Genomic DNA, 20,503 nt, shown 5'->3' on the forward strand with positions numbered 1-20,503 from the left:
TAAAGTGCAATTGGAAAAAGTTTTTTGAAATGCAAGTGGAAAAAGGATTTTGAAATGCAGTTTATTAAATTGGAATTCAAAAATGAATTTACAATTGCAGAATTTATTCTACAATTCATTATTAAAGCACAGAAATTTTTATTTCGATGCGCGTGGCTCTTGTGGTCCTCCATACTGTACTACTTCAAGCTGTACTAAGTTTTTTTCTCTCTCAAAAGAAAAAACCTTAAGACAGCTTGATATGAGACAGACTGTCCAACTACAGTACGCAAGTGATATTATCAAAGCACATATTTATGCGTATTTGGCGACCCAGCCTGGCTCTGGAAGGCAGAGGAGCACGGCTCTAACGGCATCTGAGCTGTAAAGCTTGCAGCTGAAGCTAGGAACTGATGCTGTTTTCAAAATAAAAGACAAGAACGATATGGTCCAAATTCGCCACACGTACCTGATACAGGTCAATCTCCCCTACTCCTGCGTTATTGGTGTTGTTGTTGTTTTCATGGCGATGTGTGAAAAGTTGTTTATCCACAAGCATTACATAAGAGAAGCCCAGGGGGCGAAGCTTTTGTTGTGAAAATGCATCCCGGAACCCCTACATTTATATTGTTGCCATGTTGATAAAAGTATTTACACCTGGAAAGAGCGCAGCATCCCGTCCTCCTGCTGGAGAGTGTCTCAGGAAAGCAGTTTGGACTCAGTGGAGAGAAACCTACTGAGCGGACGAGATGTGCAGTGTCCGAGGGATTTTCCTCACTCTGTGTTTGGCTCCAGCTGTGAGTGTCTTTACTTTGACTGCATTTTTTAAAAAAAATGAAAAGTCATGATGAACTATTTTATTTAAGTAATAATGAGCTGAAAAGCTTATCAGTCGCCGAATTTCCAGAGATAATTCTATTATTAAATAAATGTGTCTGAAGCAAAGCAGCAGCTGTGTAATTACACAGCTGAAGCGCATCAGCTCCAGGTCATGTTTTTAAAGATTTTCTCTGACTGTGTAGACTGCATGATTTGGACTGCAAAGATAAGCACATGGGAAACAAATCGATCCGCCTTTTTGAGCTTCTGTGTCTGTTTCCACACACTTGTTCTTCAAAGAGGTTTAAAGTATTTATTTTTTGACGTGAATGCACACACTGATATGCTGCGTTTCAGCTACACACTGAAGGAGTTGAAATAATGTCATAATGTTAATGTACTGCTGTTGCTATAAGACTATAGATTACAGTGAGCATTACGGATTACAGTCAGGTACAGTTTTAGGTGCCTGATGCAAATATCCAATCAGCCAATCGCATGGCAGCAATTCAATGTCTTTAGGCATGTAGACATGTACCTGCTGAAGTTAAAGCCCAGCTTTAGAATGAGGAGCAAAGGTGATTTAAGTGTCTGAGGAAGCAGGGTTGTTGGTGCCTGATGGCTGGGTATGTCAGAAGCTGCTGATCTGCTGGTATTTTGTCACATAACAGTCTCTAGGGTTTACAGAAAATGGTCCAAAAATGAGAAAATATCCAGTGAGCAGCAGCTCCCTGGATGAAAGATTCTTGTCAATGCCAAAGGTCAGGGGAGAATGGTCAGTTGAAGAAGAGGAAACTGAGGCTACAATTCAACAGCCTCTTTAAAATTGGACAACGGACGACATTTGCTGGTCTGATGATTCTCGATTTCTGCGGCAGTATTTGGCATAAACAACATTAGAGCATCCAGCCTTGTATCAAACAGTACAGGCTCATGGTGCTGATGTAACGGTGTGAGGGGTATTTTCTTGGCACACTTGGGGCCCCTACATAGCCTACCTGAGTATTGTTGCTGACCTTGTCCATCCCCTTCTTGTTGCTTCCGGCAGGATAAAGCACTGTATCAACTCAGAATGGTCTCCTGAACAATACAGTGAGTTCATTGCACTCAAATGGTCTCCACAGTCACCAGATCTCAATCCAGTAGAGAACCTTTGGGATATGGTGGAATGGGAGATTGTCATTGTGGATGTGCAGCTAACAAATCTGCAGCATATGTGCGATGCTGTCATGACATCACACATTTTTGCCTCAACACAGAACTAGCAAGGTGTATCTACTGAAGTGGCCAGTGAGTTTATATGTGCTTATGTGCGATTATGGGTTTAATATGGATAAGATGGAGGATTTCTGTGTGTCTTTGTATATGAGTGGATGTTGTACATGTATTTATGGGCGAGAAAGTTAAACCTTTTCTTTTTCCAAATGTGTATATTTGCCAGTTTTCTTAGTTTTCTCTGTCTTTGGTCTGCCACAAAATGCCATATTCTGGAGTTGCTCAGCTTTTCCAAACTATATTGAACAATATAGCTTTCTTTACATTCTATATATTCTGCATAAAACAATTCAGTCTTAATTTGATTAAAGAAAAAAATAGATTGATGATGATAATGAAAATAATAGTGTACCATTGCACCGTTTTTGGTATAACAAACAGTCAGGCAGTAATTGATGGAAACATGTATATATTGTGTTGCTGGTGTATTTAAGGGATGGAGTACAGTATATTATCTGATTTATCATAGTCACCACTAAAATTATCTATTGAGATCAAAATAACTGAGTGACTTTTGTTTGCCAGTATTACTATAAATTATTTACTCTGTGTTTAGTGCTCAATTTGTTTTGTCCGGTCAACTGTGAAGGAGCAATACAGGCAACAAACCATACACACATCTGTGCACATTCATATGCCGACACTTTTTCTTTCCTAACCAACAGATTTTATGGGGATATTATTATACGGCCACCTCACTAATTTCCATGACGGACTAGAAATATGAAAAGCAGACAAACGGGTGGTGCGATGATCAGTGTGGCAAAGAGAGAATGGGAACAGAGCAAACACTCATCCCCGTGTGCCTCTTCATTCTCTTTCGCTACTCAGGACTGCTGAGAATCATAATGAACTACACACACACACATAGACGCACACAATCACGACAAACAAGACCGGTGCTACAGTACTGTAAGGGAGGTCTGTAGTCTGCTGAAAGCTCAGATATGATTGAAAATTTGCACTTTAATCAGGACGTGAGTGAAAAACAAATAGAAAGACAAAAGGGTGGAAAGGAAATCTAGTTTTGGCTGCATAGTTACATATACACATAAAAAATGTATGGAATCCCTTCTGAGGTAAACCATGTTTATTCTGCTATTAAATCGATTGCTTACATGTACACTGTGTTGCTTAAATGAGTAGATTTACATTCTATGAAAGAGAAGAGAAAATCTAGAACAGACTTTGCTTGATGCAGTTATGCTAAACTACACCAGCTCTTTCGTTCGTATCCATCTTACCTGTAAGAAAGCAAAAAGGGAAAAAAAGTCAAACTGTTCCTTTCTGTTGACGTAATCTGAACTTTAGAGGCTGACCTTGTTTGTTCTATCTTTCTGATCGAATGACCATGTTATGTTTTTGCACTGTGCCTGAGTACTGCGTAAAGCAGCATAAAAGTGCACCCCGTTTGCTTTTGAAAATAGATGGCAGCATCTGCAAAGTGAGCCCATTCCTATGGCCCCTTTTTGGGTAGTTAGTGGATAATAGGCTTCACCTCTCAGAGAACATTTTTTATGGCAGGCAGCATGCTAACCTGGCAACGCAAATGGGCCACTGCCTTTGCATTTAGTTTCAAGGCTCATATTGTTCAGACTTACCTTGTGCAGCCACCCACCCATCTTTAAATCTCCCACTGTTTCTGCCTTTTAACTGCAGCATACTGTCTCCATCATGCTCTTGAAATGCATGAGCACGACGTGCACCCTTGGTGCCTGTAACCATCCAGCCTTGACTTGCTGTATTCCTCACCCCCTGCCATTCAAAACGGGTCTTACTTCCCCTAACCTGCACCCTACTCCTATAGAATAAATGTCATCACAGCATCCTTTTGCATGAGAAACAGCTATTTGGTCATATTTATGATTTTTCAACAATGAATATAAATGCCCTAGAACAAATTTTACAACGAATTACCCCTGGTTCAGAAGGAAACAATTTAGCGCTATACAAACTGAAGCGCAACACACTGCACAGTCTTTCTGTTTGCATTCATTATATCTGCAGAAGACAAGGGAAGCCTTTTTACAAAAAAAAATCCCCTGCCAGCCTTTGAACAAGAAGAGTAGTAATTGTTGGGTAAAATTCACCATAACACCTCTCATTATATTATTAGCATTGCATTAGGAACAAAGAGGACTGGCAGGGATATGCATGCTCTGGTTGTTTCCAACATTTGCACATATCATTGATGGAGGGGAGATAGTACTGAGTGCTTGCATGTTTGTTTCCACTTACTTAAAGAAAATGAAGAGGAAACACTTTCTGTGTCCAACAATTGTCAGTGAGATTGTGTTAATTTCCAGCGAGTTTCCTGTATGTGTTTATTCTGTAGGTGTTTTTGACATAAAGCGGTCTGTTATTTTCCACAGACATAAGCTCCGGCTTTTTTTGTAAGACTATCATTAGCTGTGTGTGTGTGTGTGTGTGTGTGTGTGTGTGTGTGTGTGTGTGTGTGTGTGTGTGTGTGTGTGTGTGTGTGTGTGTGTTGTTCACAGTGAGATGAAAATGGCTGAGATTAGTAATAGAAATGAACAGTCTCATTCCCCAAGTTTAGATATCTGTTTCTAAATAAATCCTTATGAATTATAATGTTTCTGTTTGCTTTTGATAAGAATCTCAAAGGCAGACCTGATCATAAATATCTTATCTAACATGTAAAACTGACACTTATTTAGTGTTTGATAGTCAGGAGATTCATAACCGCACCATTTCACCATTTCTTTAAATGACAACTTTAGAATAACACGTATATATTTGATTTAAAAAAAACATCAGGTTTTTTGCTACACATTCATCATTTTATTTTCCATTTCCAAACCAATTTTCATATCTTTCAGCAGGATTGGTGCAACAACCCTGAAAGTCAACCAATATTTTTCAGTAGAATTAAACTGCGGTGTTTTTCCCCCGATAATTTTACACTTCACTGAATTCAAATCAAAGCACAGGTTTATGATATTAAAAACACTGTATTTGTGCAAGACTATGCGCATTTAATTTCATGAAATCACTCATGGTGGCCTTTCAAATGAGGCTGTTTCCCCTACAGAGAAACTCGTCTTTTTAAAGGCAAATGCTTGTGGCGCACAAACAGTTCATCCTATTGGATGGCACTCAGAAAGGTGGTGACTAATCAGAGCTCTCCACAGGAAGTCTTTGTCGTCCCACAGGAATTTAGCCTCTGAGGGTTTGTTTCATTAAGAGCTTGGTAGCATCTTGTCAGAAAGACACTTGTTTTCCCCTCAAGGATTTTTAAACTGAGATGGAAATGAGCTGAAACAAGGACAAAAGTCTTAGCAATATGTGTGTATCCGTAACAGATGTTTTGTGTTTTAGGGCTGTGTGACCTGCTGTCTTAATCTGTGGAGGTTAAATGGATTAAAAGTAAAGAAACAGCTCAAAAAGCTGCCCTGTAACTACTCAGCATTGGGAAGCAAATTGCAAGATAGCCTCAAAATGTTAAAATTAGAGGGATGTTATGATATATTTGCCTCTGTTTTCTGGTTTTGTCCTTGTGCCATGTTTTAAACATTCACACGTTTGTTTGATTATCTTTATGAGTGCATTCATTGACACAATACATTTCCTAGTGCCTTATCTTGAAGTTAACTATCACAAATAAGTGCTGCTCCCATCCTCTATCCTAACTCTAATATAAAACTAATTCTAGAATAAACTAAAAACAAGTCTTAATCTTCAACCAGTTCTTTAACGCGGGTGTGAGAAAGCGAGGATAGGCCAAAATACCCTCTCTCTGATGGTCTAAGACTCAAACCAGCCCTCATAAAGATAGTTCTACTACTATAATCCGCACACACATGAGTTGTATATCTATTAATTCAGAGAACATTATGTTATGGTGACTTGCTTTTTATCCCCATAAGGAAAACACATCCTCATAAAGTTAAGATTAAGGTCAGCAAAACAAGAGCGGTACCTTGACCACACACGTGTAAGTCACACAGTGTTATTCCTGTTGACATCATCACGTACAGTGTCTTCAAGCGCCACACGGTCAGTGACCTTATGCTTATTAAAAGGGGAGGAGGTGGACTGACTCATTATCTCTTCCATCTGTGATATTTCTGCTTTAATGTTTTTCTTCTTTTATGGCAGATGCTGCAGATAATTTCCATTTCTAAATGGAAATAACCATATTGCTTTGGAATTAGTAGAGGGATTATTAAACTGATGAATGTAGTAACTGATGTCAGTGAAGCTTTTACAGTAAGCGATTCTGTTGCCTTCATATGGTGAGGCACCATATTGAGCTATCTGTATACAGGTGGGTAGCAATAATATGAAGCACACTGTTGCAGTATCTTGTAACGGCTCAACAAGACCCCCTCTGCTGCTCTGACCTTTAGATTGAGACCACATAAGTTTGCTGGCAGCATAAAATAATAAAATATATCGATTTTTTGATTTAACCCATAGTTGTCACTGTAGCCCACCCAAATCTACCTCAGTCACTGCCGACCATTTGCATTCCTGCAGAGAGAGAAATTGTTGTGCAGAATATTTAAAAAAATGTTCAGTTAAATTTACGTGTGCTTGTTTTGTAAGATAGGGTCAACATTAATGTTTTTTATGTAATCTAACTGGAGGGTCTGATGTTAGACTATAAAATAATAGTAGATGTTTTTCACCCAGTATTGCCTATCTAACCCTTTTCTTCTGCATTTACCTGTATGTTACCCATATCACAGAGAATGGTTTATTGTATATGTAGTGCATTCTCATTCCAAGGAGGTCGCATGTTGCATTTGTTCTTTGGAGTCTTTGTCCTGACTTACTGGGTTATGGCTCCCAATGTGCAGGGTTACTGATTTTAAAGAGTACTGCTATAAAGCAAAATGTAACCAAACTAGCATGGGAACCACAATCCCCTGATGGATAAACAGTGACTTACCTCTTAAGCTGACCTTTGCAGGACTCAGCTGGACCCAGACAGCATCTGACGAAAGGATATTATTTGATGTGCTGGCATGAGAGCGCATTGACCTTTTTAAAAAATAAAAAAAACAACAACAACAACAATGTATTTTTATAAAAATATCTTTTAGTGCAACAGATTGCAGCAATACACACAAATATATACACTTTAAGTTTACAGTTTCATGGCACTCTGTTGCTTTCTTCCCTGCACTCTCTACCCTCCAACATTTACCTTACATCAACGCTTTACCCCCCGAGAAAAGACATTTCCTTATTTGTTGGGCTCCAAAAAGAATCACAGTGAAAAATTAGGACACATATAAAAAGAAAAATGTCTGAGTCGGAGCATGGATGGAGGCCATAGTTGCTCATTTTCAAACTTCTTCTGTGTGATGTATTAAAAGATGTTTTTGGTAAATGCCATCAATGGAAATAAGTATGTTTTTTTTAGCTAGAAAGTAAAATGAGTCACCGCTCTTTTAAAAGAAGACGTAATTTTTTTCACATACACGGAGAGCCTTTTTCATGTAATGAGACACTAAGTTAGCACAGCTTATACCTCTCAGTGTACTAAACATTTCTCCCCTTGCCTTGTTTCGTACCTCTAGGCGTTATCAAGTCTGCATCCTGAATGTGAATACATTTTTCAGCTGGAGAAAGAGGAGCGTCACTGCCTTCAGTACATTGCAGAACAGGAGAACAGAAGCACAGAAGGTGTGTTTTCCTTTTTGAAATCAAACCATCCTGTTCTCATCATTGCAACTGCTCATATGAATTCATGGGTGGTTGCAGCTGTGTTATGAAATATAGTAATGCTCACATTAAGTGCAGGGGTCTGAGCTGAGCTTCACAGAAAACCATCCATTATCGGGAAATATTCTTGATGGCGTTCTAACTGCAGAATGAAAACAAACTAGGTGATATATCACTTTGATGCATCAGTAAATGAGACCAATAAGGATAGCAACATAAGGATTTATGTATGTAATCTATCACAAGATAAGGCTCTTGCTTGGGGAGCTACAGTACTTCGTTTGGTTCTTATGAAATGTACAAGGAGGTGGGCGCCAGGCCGTTGAAGATTGCAGTTGGAAGCAAGCTCATGATATACACCACTTGTACACTCTATCTATATATTTTTAACTGTGTGTTTAAGATATGATTTATGGAATCTCACTCTCTTTCCTTCTGATTCAGCACTCTGATACTCACCTTCTTTCTCCTCCTAAACCTTTGTCGAAAAGGTTGTTGGCCCTTCTGGGATGCGGTCACCTGCTGGCCTCATGCAGTTGTTGGGGAAACTGTGCACAGAGCTTGTCCTGCAGTCTTCTCCCTCTTCAGAAATAGCACAGGTGACTGCCAGATCACATGGTGGAAATGGGCTATTATTAAGCTAAATTATTAATCCTCTGACGTCAAAGGGTGTTTTTATAATGCTGATGTCTTCATAAAGGGGTGTTTTTTTCATTCGGTGATTAAATTGATCTTTTGGGCAGGCTATGAGTTTGTGTTGTCACAGGAGAATGCAATCCAATTAAATTTTCACTACCAGATAAATAAGCAAGTTTGAAAGTGTGCACAGATAGTCAAACCCAAAATGAGCAAACAAGATGTACATACTCAACAGACTCTGACCACCACTAAGAGGCAGCAGCTCAGTGAAGCCATACTTAAGTACATTGATGCCCTGGGCAAAATTCAAGCGCCATATTAACTTTATGTCAAGTCGGTGAGCAGGACTTTAACTTGCGAGCAAAATCTAACAACTGAAAAAGATTAACACAATGACAGACATGAGGTTTAAAAGGATTGAAAACATCAGCATTTTCAGACATGCAGTAGCAATATCTGAAATTTGATTTATTAGGAGCAGTCACAGTGTGAAAGCCCCATTGTGTCTGATCTGTTTGTTATTACTATTTACGAAAAATGAATTGCTTAGTTGAAGATCTAAACATGCCTAAAAACACGTCTGTGGAAAAAAGAAACATTTACATACTGGTTAAAACATCTATATATATATTTTAAAGAGGAGGTCCACTGCTCTTTTACATTCAGGTATGAAATTTATTACATGTTTAGCACCCCAAGACCCTCAAAAAATTCTCCTGTAGCGATGCTCTAACCCAAACAAACAAACTCCTCCTACGGATTCAGTAGGATCGAGCATGTATGTGGTCAGTCCCAACTACAGACGCTGCTGGTGCTAAACTGTGAAACTGTTTTGTTTCCATTAAAGCAGGCGTCTGTGGCGCCAGTCATGGTGAATGAATTTTGATCATTCTGCATGAAATTTGAACACATTTGATACATCCCCCCCAGAAAATGACATTTTTTAATAATATGTTTAACACTAGCAAATACTCAAGGAATTGATGTTACTTTATTTTGAAAATGTCATCAAATGAAAACATATCAGTTTCGTTCTGTTCTTCACACTGTACAATAACATGTGAACTGTGATCATCATTAGCTGGATGAGCCACTATGTCGTTGATGTACTAGTTTTCTTTAAAGGGGATTAATAGCAAAAGATGGGGAATTTTTTACCACTATTAAACTTATTTTCAGCTCACTGATTTCTTGAATGCTTTTTAAATTTGACTGATTTCACCAGATTAGCATGCTTTAACTAGGCTTCAACAGAACTACGCACGTATCAGGATATGGTCAAATGACACTGGGATACAATAATGCAGATGTTTGTATTGCAGTTTTGGTGTTGGTTGTCAGAACTGTCATGCTGCTGATTACCACTACACACAAGCTACAGTTGAGAATGTCAGTTTTGCAGATGAAGTCTAGATGATGAGTCAGGGGGGTCAGCACTAAAGTAAGAAATTTTATGACAATCCACGAGAACTTTTTCTGACATTTCAGTCTGCATCAAAATATCACGCATAAATATGTAACCCTGATTATTACTAAAGTCAGTCTCAGCATTGCATAACTGACTCTTGATCTCACATCTTTCGTCTTTAGGGTCAGTGAGCCGAAACTGTACAACTGGAGGTTGGTCGAGGCCGTTCCCACCATACCATGTTGCCTGTAATGTGGATGATGACATTCCCGAGGTGAGAGTTGCTGAGGCGAGGCAGCTAGGGATGTCAGACTGAGGAATGTGAGACTAGATTGGGAGCACAGAGGTCAGGCAGAAAATTAGAAACAGGAGGAGAAGCACCAGGAACAAAGAGGCAACCAACAGCAATAAAGGGGAAACAAAACAGAAGGACAGAAACACACCTGTTCCAATTGTGGAAATAAACACACGAAACTAACAAAATTATTAGCATATTCCATGTTTCAGGACACATTTGGGACTGTAGTTGAACTGCTGTGCATATTCCTATTTTCACTTCTTTGGAAATTCAAGTACAGCTAACACATAGTTGGCTGTCTGTCAAGAGATGAAAAATCATACAAATATAAACACTTTTGCAGAATAAGTGGATCTAATTTAACCCGTTGCATAATAGCTCACATTATCTGGAGTCACAAAGAGAGCATGAATTCTTTTCTTTTGGAAAGATTCCATATTTGATGCTAAAAAGAGCATCTTTTTCATTATTATTATTAAAAAAAAAGACTTCTTAAATGTTCCAAAGGACTGAAGTAGAACATTAGTAATTAAAATGTGACAGTTTATTGTAATTAAGTAGCTTTTTTCATAGTTAGTAGATTTAGCTATGTGCTTAGCCCACTCTCTTTCTGCCATTAGGCTAAGACACAAAATATGGAAAGCTTTCTTGCAGTTATTCCACAGTCATCTCCTCAGTGCAGTTTAGTCTCAATCTTGCCTGTAATTTGGACTCATTTTAAGACATTACATTCATTCTGATGCCTGACATCATTTTGAAAAGCTTTGATATTTGAGTATAATGTCCTTTCATTCAAAATCTTCATTTTCATCCTGCTTCCAGACAGAGGAGTCTTACTTTGCCTCAGTGAAGCTCATATACACCATTGGCTACAGCATCTCTCTAGTGGTGTTGGCTGTTGCTGTGTTGATCCTGCTACTCTTCAGGTATAAACCGAAAATACCAATTTTTATTTTGCTTTTTGTCAGTAAAAAGCACATTTTGGGTGACATAAGCAATGGAAATAACAGCACGAAATTCAGATGAACTGCTTTACAAAGGATGCAACTCGGGGGTGGGGGTTCACAGAACAATAAAGTGGGATTGCTGACGAGTTCAAGGCGCTCTCTTCAAGTCTGGGTTTATGAAAAACGTTTAACAGTGCCTGATACTCATCGATACTCACACAGCACATGGCAGTTTTGCAACTCTGCCACGTCTTTGTGTCCCCATTTGGAATTAGATCAGATGGAATGTGTAAGAGATAAGGGAGTTGGGAAATTTACACTCTTTGTAGGATTTAGATTACACAGCTGATAACACTGTGATGTCTGTACAGTACATGTGGTGCCATAAAAGGCTTGTGTTGCATGAAAACTGGAAACAGATGAAATAACCTTCCTGGCTCTTTCCACATTTAAATAAGCCCACCGACCAACACCTATGTGTTTTACTGATTAGTTACCAGTTGTGGGCCTGACAGGTCCCTTAGTCTCCTTACCAAGTCTGTAACCAAATGCCAAGACAGCGTTTTGAAAACTTATGCACCAGTTCTGTGGATTACAGTTTGTTTTTTCCTCTTTCCAGCTGATTGTTTATGAATCTAATCTGATTGCCAGTAAATCGCTTCATGAACAAGATCACTGGCATCAGTTACATCTCTCTCTTTTTTATTTTTTTTCTCTGCCACTCACATTTTTGTTTGTTCACTGATCAAAACTGAACTAAAACCACAGACCGTGCCAGTTTGCACAGTTGTAGAAATGTGATGTTTTTGCATTTGCAAAAACATCATGTTACATCATGTAACATTACGTAGTGCCGACGTAGGACAGTTTTTCCAATTTCATTGTACTACTGTACTATGTATGACTGTGCAATGACAATAAAGAATTATCTTATCTTATCTTATCTTATCTTATGATACAGTACAACGCAAAATCTCGTATTTGTTATAAATGTATTCCTGCTCTTTTACAGGAAACTGCGTTGTGCCAGGAACTTTATTCACATCCAGCTCTTTCTTACTTTCATCCTGAAAGCTGTGGCGGTGTTTATAAAGGATGCTACTCTGTTCTCAAGCGACGACACCAACCACTGCACCCTTTCCACAGTAAGATAATGATGCTCGGGACAAGTGCTTCTTGTTTGTATTAAGAAATTCCTCTGGGCACATTTCCCTGATCTCATATTTATGCATAATCACATATTGCTTATGCACGACTTACCCTAATAATTCCTTCTTACACTTTGCTCTCTGTCCTTTCCCCTCTTCTTGTTCTTTCTGGTCAGTTTGCCTGTAAAGCCTCTGTGGTCTTCTGTCACTACTGTGTAATGGCAAACTTTTTTTGGCTCCTGGTGGAGGCATTTTACCTCAATTCCCTGCTGCTCTCTTCTTTCTATCATAGCCGCCGATGCCTGTGGGGCTTCAGCTTGCTGGGATGGGGTGAGGACCTTGACATACAGTTTCCCCAACATTTGCTACGTTGAGCTGCCTACCATATTAAAGAACATGGCCCTACTTTGCAATATCTCATATTTAACTATCGTGATAACACATGTATGATAACATTATAATTTTCCATAAATTACAGTTTTATAACTCATCTTTTTTTTTTAGAGATACTGTAATACACTTTAGAGAAAGAGTCAGGTTAAAAAAGTTTTACAATACTGTGCAAAAGTCTTGAGCAATAAGTCTTCGAAAGGCTTAAAGATACCAAATATTAACTTTGGAGCTTGTTAGAGTCGTACAAACTCCTACAAACTCAGATTTTGTGTTTGCACATGTTTCAGTAAATTACTCCACCTGTTTGTACTGTTGTATGCGTGTTTTTAATCGAAGAAAATACACGAATACGAATCCCTGTTTTTTGTTATTCTTTTGGAGTGAACAAATACTGGCAGTGGGGATTTTCAATTTTTAACTCCATCAAACTTGTATGTAGTTTGGAGCATTTCTTTCATTTTGGAAAACTTCTGCCTCGTGCAGAATGTTTGAATGTATCAGTTAACATTCAAGTGTCTGTAAATATAGCATACCAAATACCAAAATAACATTTTTACCTTTTACTTTCCCATAAGGTTTTATTTGGATCACACCTAAAGTGCTGATTAGTTGTTTTTTTCCTTTTTTTGGATAGAGCCAAGATAATAATCTGTGAAAAAAAAGCAGTGAGCTTTGGTCAGACTGTGTAACACAAGCACACATGAAGATGTGTCATCCTCAGAATCAAAGAAGTAATTTGAAGCCATTTTCCAGCCTGCTAATAAAAGTTTCACAGCAGCTTTCAAGGTCAAAAAGAACCAGAAACGGTAACATCAGCCAACATGTGCATATTATTATAACAGCTAAAAAGTTTCCTGGTTCAGTGGCATCTGCAGCATTGAACTATATTAAAGTTTATATTGATTGAATATATAGATTGAATGTACCTGCCTCTCACACTATGAGATCTTGGATAGAATTTTGTGGGTTCATTGTACTTACTGTAAGATGTACACTGATGTGCACAAAGCGTTTAAAATAATTCATTTACATTTTATTCCTTCTGCATGGTGCAGATATTAGAAAAATTGATACTCGTCCAGTCAGTTCACACACTGGTAGCTTCCTAACTCTGATTCAGCCATTTTTGTGTGTAATGATTACATCTCACTGACACTAGTTTTGATTTCTGCAACAGGTGTGCCGGTGCTCTTCATAGTCCTGTGGATTGGATCCAGGGTGTATTTTGAGGACACAGAGTTTGTATAAACTTGAATTACAGCTTCTATAGCCTCAATCATTATTATTACATGTACACTTCAAGCAGCAATAGGAACTAAGGTGAAATGCTCAATTGTGCTAAATTAATGAAAATGATATATATAAACACATTAGAGGGGAATGTGAACGTGAGTCTGCTGTACATAACATTGTAAGTGCATTTACATGGATAATTTGCACTCACTTTGTACTCAGCAGTAATTGTCGGGGTGTTATTTTTAGGATGTCGATTAAATTTACTGCATGCGATGCTTGAAGAAATCTTCTAAAGTGCACATTTCTTGCACAGATGTTGGGACATCAATGAGGACTCACCCTATTGGTGGATCATCAAGGGGCCGATTGTTGTCTCTATAGCGGTAAATGCCCCCATTCTTCTGAAACAAACAATAATGATGAATTTTTAATTACGCACTGATTAGAGATTATTACGTAGATGATTTGTTTACCTTGTTTTTAGAGACAGCCTCTGAGAAAGGACTGGGATGAACTTCTTTTGTGCCATCAGAGTAGAGTGCAAAAATTGGCACCACACCAGTCTAAGTTAATTATACGCTTGGCTGCCCATATTGTTGCCATGACATTCAATAATCATGTTGCTGAAAGCAGCATTTGGTGTAATACTGGTCACAGTTTTTTTTTATTTGTATTATTATTATTATTGTTCTTGATTTTGCATTCTTGCTTTATCTTTCAACAGGTCAATTTTATGCTCTTCATGAATATCATCAGAATTCTAATACAAAAGCTCAATCCACGTCTGATCCAGTTCAATAACTCCTCTCAGTACAGGTAAGCCTTTAGGTGCAGACACAGTTGTAGACAAAGGGAGCTCAGCCATGACACAGAATCTCATATTTTAGTCATTATTGCATTATTGGAGAAGTGAGATCAAATTCATCTCGTTTCTGATACAAGACGTGTTTATCTTCAACTGTTAAACTTTTTCAGACATTTTGAAATACTTTTCTTCGCTCACTGGTACTTTTTTACTCTGATAGTTACTCTTTGATGCTGAGAACATTGCAAGTTGTGCCAAAAAAAAAAAAAACTATTGTAGGCCATGAATAATTCAGTAATTCAGTCTGGCCACGTCTGCAGTTCCGCTTACCAAGAGGCTCATTAGAATTTCTAATTGAAATAGACTCACTAATTGACTGAAAATGTTCAGGCACATCACGTAAATCCGGATCTCATAAAAAAAATACCATAGGTACAGTAAGTTAAATGATGCTTGACTTAATTGCACCAGTTAAGTTCACATGTTCCCCGACACATAAAGACATTATCTCTGCAGCTACATTTTAATAGCCCTATTTGAAATCATGCCCCCGCTGCTTACCTTTCCTCTCGTAAAGAGAGGCTGCATACAGAATGACACACACAAAGACGAAGATCATCTTGATTGGCATCTGATCATTACTGTGTCTGCATGCATGATGATATCAGGTGCAGCATTCAAATGAGGTACGTGCAAGCAGACTCGCTCGGATAGCTTCACTCACCTCCTGCATCTTTTTCCTTTGCTTTTGTGCAACAGGCGCCTGACTAAATCCACCCTCCTCCTCATCCCTTTGTTTGGAACTCACTACATGTTCTTCAATTTTCTGCCCGACTACTTCAATGTTAACCTGCGCCTTTGTATCGAGCTCTGCATGGGGTCCTTCCAGGTACACACATGGTTTGCATCAACACTAATGGCACCATACTGTACATGCTGTACCATAGTCTCTTCAGCATCCTCTGATAATCCTTCATGTTAACTTGGCTTCCGCTGTTTGAACATTATGGGTGTGAGACAGCATCTCGACGAGATTAGATCTTCGTGTTACAAGCCTAGAATTGAAAGTCAGTTTGGTTATTAGATCTGCTTCACTTTCTGTGCTTTTAGGCAGCATATTCCATTTATTAATGAAAGTGTCATTTATTATTATCATAAATATTAATGATTAAACCCATCTCTTTCACAGGGGCTTCTTGTAGCAATTCTTTATTGCTTTCTAAATCAAGAGGTCAGTACACAAACCACACTACTCTAAAGTGTTCAGAAAATTGCACACACAATTTACACACACTGTGGTGCACAATTAGCCTTCACATGAGACTCATACACATCAGCCACAATGCCCAAAACTGTATAGGTCCCATGGTGTCTTAGAAGCATAGTAGTATTATTATTATACTAGAAGCATGGGTCATACTTAGCGCAACCTCAAAGAGGCTCAGTTATATTGAGATGAGGAAATTTTGGAGGCCAAGTCGGCACCTTGAACTCTCTCATGTTCCTGAAACGATTCCTGAACAGTTTTTTGCATTTTCACTGGCTGAAAGAGCCCAATGCCATCAGGGAATAGTGCTGCCATGGAGAAGTGTGACAGATGGTCTGCCACAATATTTAGGTATGTCATGCATGACAAAGGAACATGGGTAGTTTCCCAGCAGAACATTACTTGTCTGTTTCTCACAATATATCTGGCAGGCCATGGCTCATATATTCAGCAAGCTGCCATGTATCCACTAGACCTCTATCATACCCATCATTAAGATTTTGAGCAGTTTGTGCTAAAGTAGCTGCCGTGTGGCAAGGCTTTGCTCCCCAGGCGCTTCAGTGAGCATTTTAATATTGTGGCTAATCTGTATTCCAGCAGGAGATAACTGGTTTAGAGTTGTCAGTGCTAAAAATGCAAAAAATATTTTCCACTTCTCTTCCCGTCATTGCATAAGGAAAGGACCCAGCACGCTTATGTAACTGGCAAGATTAATGTAAGGCCAGCCTCCAACAGACTGGGGCAGAAGCAGACAGTGTACACTATATGACTCACGTGCTTTAGAGACACGAGAAACACGTTAAAGTCACCAAATGGTCATGTGAATTATTTCATTTAATTTACTATTTGTATGATTACCTATGCTTTAATTGTTTCACTGATACGCAGAATGAATGTGTTGATTCTCAGCAAGAAATATATATATATATTTAAAACACTGTTTAGCTTTCATCTGTTGACAGTGAGGTGATTTTTGTTCCACTTTTAAAGTATAAAAGAAATAGTTTGACATTTTGCTAAATATAGATGTTTGTCTTCTACAACTTTTTTCTTCATTGGTTACTAAGAAAATTGATACAAGTTGCACCTCTGTTATATAAAACTACTGCAACCCTAGCTTATCTTTGCACTAATTTCAAAACGTAGTTTAATATTCTATTTCATTTAGCTTTGTTTAGTTCTGCAAAAATGTAAGTGTAGAAGCGAAAAATCCATAATTATTTTTACTCCAAGCAGTTTGGTTACCTGCCTCTCCTTGCCAGCAGTAGGTTGGCATATAACTCTCCATAATGATGCAAACTGCCATCAGACTTGTGTTTTTTTTGTTAATCATTAAACAAATGGGATATGAAAAATGCTGTAGGCAGGGTTTGCCAGGCTAGCTGGTGCCTAGTCACTGTGGCTCAGCGATTACTGGTTGTAGACATATATTTAACCAGAATAAACAGATATCTTTATATGAATATGCAGAACCTGTAGGCACTGAACATGATTTACATTTGTAGTGCACATGCCATCAAAGCTTGCAGGTAAAAGGCTTGATGGAGACTAAATGAGGGATTGCTTTTGCCAAAATGCATTCAAGCCATCGGCATTGTCTGATGTCAGTTAAGCTTTTGTCTTGGCTGGGATAGTCATGGGCACGGCCAACCCCAAAACGGTTGTTGTAATAAGAGGCTAAGTCAAAATACCAGATTATGGGTTGCCAGTTTGCCATATAGTGCTTAACAAATTTATTACACCAACTGTCATAAAAAAAGGAAAATATTTTATAAATATGTGAAAAACCTGCATAAAACAAGACATTATGTTATGTATAACAAATTGAATGCACATTTTTATACCCAAATATGGACTTCTATGAGAGACCAGTCAAACACAAACACTAAAGCATATTTTCCCAATCAGGAATGCAAGTAAATAACTGTAATTTTGCTTCTCAATAAAAAAAAAAGTGTGCTTTACTTTTTTCCAACTATTTTTTTTGTTGTTTTTTTGTTGTAAATTTGAAAATTCATGGTTAACTACAATAAACCTACAATGAAAAACATTAAGAATTTTAAAGAGCTTGCAGATACTTGTGATTAACCTTTACAGAAACATAAAAGATGATTTTGGTTATCACCATTACTATTAGTTTTGGGCGGCTTTGGCATAAACCTTACATTGAGTGGTAGTCTAAGCACTGCACATGTATCAAAAGGCTATGAAAACAAATAAATTAATTTCCCAAAACGTCAAGCTATTGCTCTTACCATAATATACTGCAGTTGTTTTAATGATACAACCTAAACACTGATTTAAACTGATATTTATGTCTATGTGTTTGCTTGATAGGTCCAGAAAGAGGTCCACATGCAGTGGTTGAGGTGGCAGGAAAGGAGTTACGGGGTAGTGTCTCCCGCACCGAAAGGCAGTCAGATGGACACGCCTTTCTAGAAGCCCGAGATGCTTTTTGCTCCTTCCTGCTGGACCTTTGCTGAATATTTGCAGAGAATTGCTTCTGTGCACATCATAATTTCTAACGAGCTGTACGTAGCACACACAATAACAGAGGTTGTCGAACATGCATCAGTGAAGCCGGAGCCTGGAAGTCATTTCAAACTGATTCACTGACTGTTCTCCTTCAGTCAGACTGAATGAACTGGGGCGAACTATCAAAAGGAGAATAATTCTGAAATCCCTTGACATTTTACACATCCTACGAGCGAGCCTCTGTCAGTTTCCATCTGCATTTCCCAAAGGGCACTATGACAACTGAATTAGAATTTGAAACATCCCTGGAGGCATCAAAGGTCAAATTAAAGAATAATAATTTTGCATAGCCCATCAATTATGTAACCATCAATTAGCAAGTCATTAGATGTTGTTGTTGTTTTTTTTAACCAGGAAACTACATATTATCATTAGCATTTGCATTTTAGATGCTTAAAGCAGACCAAGTATATTGAAATCTGATAGCCTGCAGGACACTACATGTGACGCACACATGACTCACCTCTTTCATCACTCAAATGACAATTCAAATGTTTTATTCGTGATTGCTTTCTTATTGTTCATTGGTATTTAAATATTATTCGGCACATGGGCGAGAGGTATTGTACAAATTTTGATGATTTTTTTGGTTTTTTGCCTCTTTCTTTCATGTATTCACTCGGCCTGTTTTTATTGAAGAATGAAAACCTGCACACTCAACCTTAAATGGCACATCGTTGAAATGCACTACTCTGCAGACTTTGAAGGTTAAAGCTAATGCAGCATGTTGTGTTCTGTCAAGTTGTTTAGTCAACCAAAGTGAACAAATGATCTGCATCTCCACTGCCATCTGCTATTCAGCACAAAAATGTGAAAAAAGCCTTTTTTAATAAAATATTTAACTTTACATGCTAATGTATTGTCGAGTGCTTTCACCTACATGGTAAAACAATAATAATAATACTGCACAAATAAATATGCTTTTTGCATCTTGTTTAGTGAAAAAAAAGATCAAATGTAAGATAAAAACATAATAATTACCACTACTTTTCAGGCCTGTAATGTGTACATTTTATTTTATGTAAATTAGCTCTTATCCTTGAAGTGAATGTATAAACTGTGAGACTGTTCCTTTATCACCACCTCTTACGCTTCTCTTACTTACTGTTTCAACTGAGCCTCTTTCTGTGATCTTTTAAAGCCTTGTGCCATGTCCAGCTTCTGTAAGTTACAGCATAAACACCTTTACTCTGTGTAATTATGACTCTGCAATTTCTTTCATAATGACAGAAAACATCTGCTGCCAGCTACAAAATGTTTTAACACTTTTGCGCCACTGCAAAGATGATGGGGTATCCACTTGCTTAAATACACATTTTAGATCTGGTTTGCAGTGTAGCTTGTATGTTATGTCCTCACCTTTACTATAGTATAACCATTAAAATGTGTAGGAGTATGTGCTCAGTTCACATGCGGGTGGAGAAGTCAATCAACAGAAACCATTAGAAAAATTCTGATGGTTTCCAGTTGGGAGAAACAATTCAAATAATCATGACCCATTAGAGGCTTCACATTATCACAGGCTGCATTGTGTTTGCTTTGATGGTTTCCATTATTTCAACTACATACAAAAGATGCTGTCCTTTCTACGCAGTGGGAATGGGTGCAGAGGACCCCAGATAATGTACTTTGATCCAAATACAGTTACGGCATCCTTGAGCAACATCCATTAGAGCTGCTCACTAGCCAGCAGAAGAGGACTAGACTTCCTCCGGTTAACTCACAATAGAAAAATGTAATTTCACTAGCTGGGACTACATCCTCACTTGGCAGCATTTCCTGTAGATAATGTATTGTGAATTGAGGCTGCAGTGTAGTAATGGCTTCAGAGAAGACTTGACTGGGCAGATCCCTATGGGCTAATGAAAGGTGAATGAACGGAAAAAGGAACCAGAAGGGAGGTGTATGAGGGGTGGTCCAGATAAGTTATCGCCAATTATCGATATATAGATATTTCTTTTGATAGAAAACTCAACAGTTTTCTATTTTTAAAAAAAAAGTTAAAATATTACTTTAAAGTAACACCAAGAACGAACAAAGTAAGAAACTAGGAGACGATT

The 20,503-nt window shown here is 38.1% G+C and overlaps 1 protein-coding gene across 2 annotated transcripts; it reads left to right on the forward strand.

Annotated features, from left to right (window-relative positions):
• The first annotated feature begins 642 nt into the window (after positions 1-642).
• Positions 643-19,638, forward strand: ghrhrl (growth hormone releasing hormone receptor, like). 2 transcript variants are annotated; one of them, XM_031736616.2, is made up of 13 exons: positions 643-776; positions 7,623-7,728; positions 8,259-8,366; positions 9,997-10,088; positions 10,935-11,038; positions 12,072-12,204; positions 12,384-12,537; positions 13,778-13,838; positions 14,150-14,219; positions 14,561-14,652; positions 15,401-15,530; positions 15,831-15,872; positions 18,246-19,638. In XM_031736616.2, exons 1-13 carry the CDS (start codon positions 729-731, stop codon positions 18,345-18,347), a joined length of 1,242 nt encoding a protein of 413 aa, XP_031592476.1. In that variant the 5' UTR covers positions 643-728; the 3' UTR covers positions 18,348-19,638. The 2 variants fall into 2 exon arrangements, with proteins under 2 accessions (XP_031592476.1, XP_039462360.1); XM_039606426.1 differs by lacking the exon at positions 8,259-8,366.
• Positions 19,639-20,503: the final 865 nt, after the last annotated feature.

Source organism: Oreochromis aureus, linkage group 23 (genome assembly GCF_013358895.1).
Source record: "Oreochromis aureus strain Israel breed Guangdong linkage group 23, ZZ_aureus, whole genome shotgun sequence".
Classification (NCBI taxonomy): domain Eukaryota; kingdom Metazoa; phylum Chordata; class Actinopteri; order Cichliformes; family Cichlidae; genus Oreochromis; species Oreochromis aureus.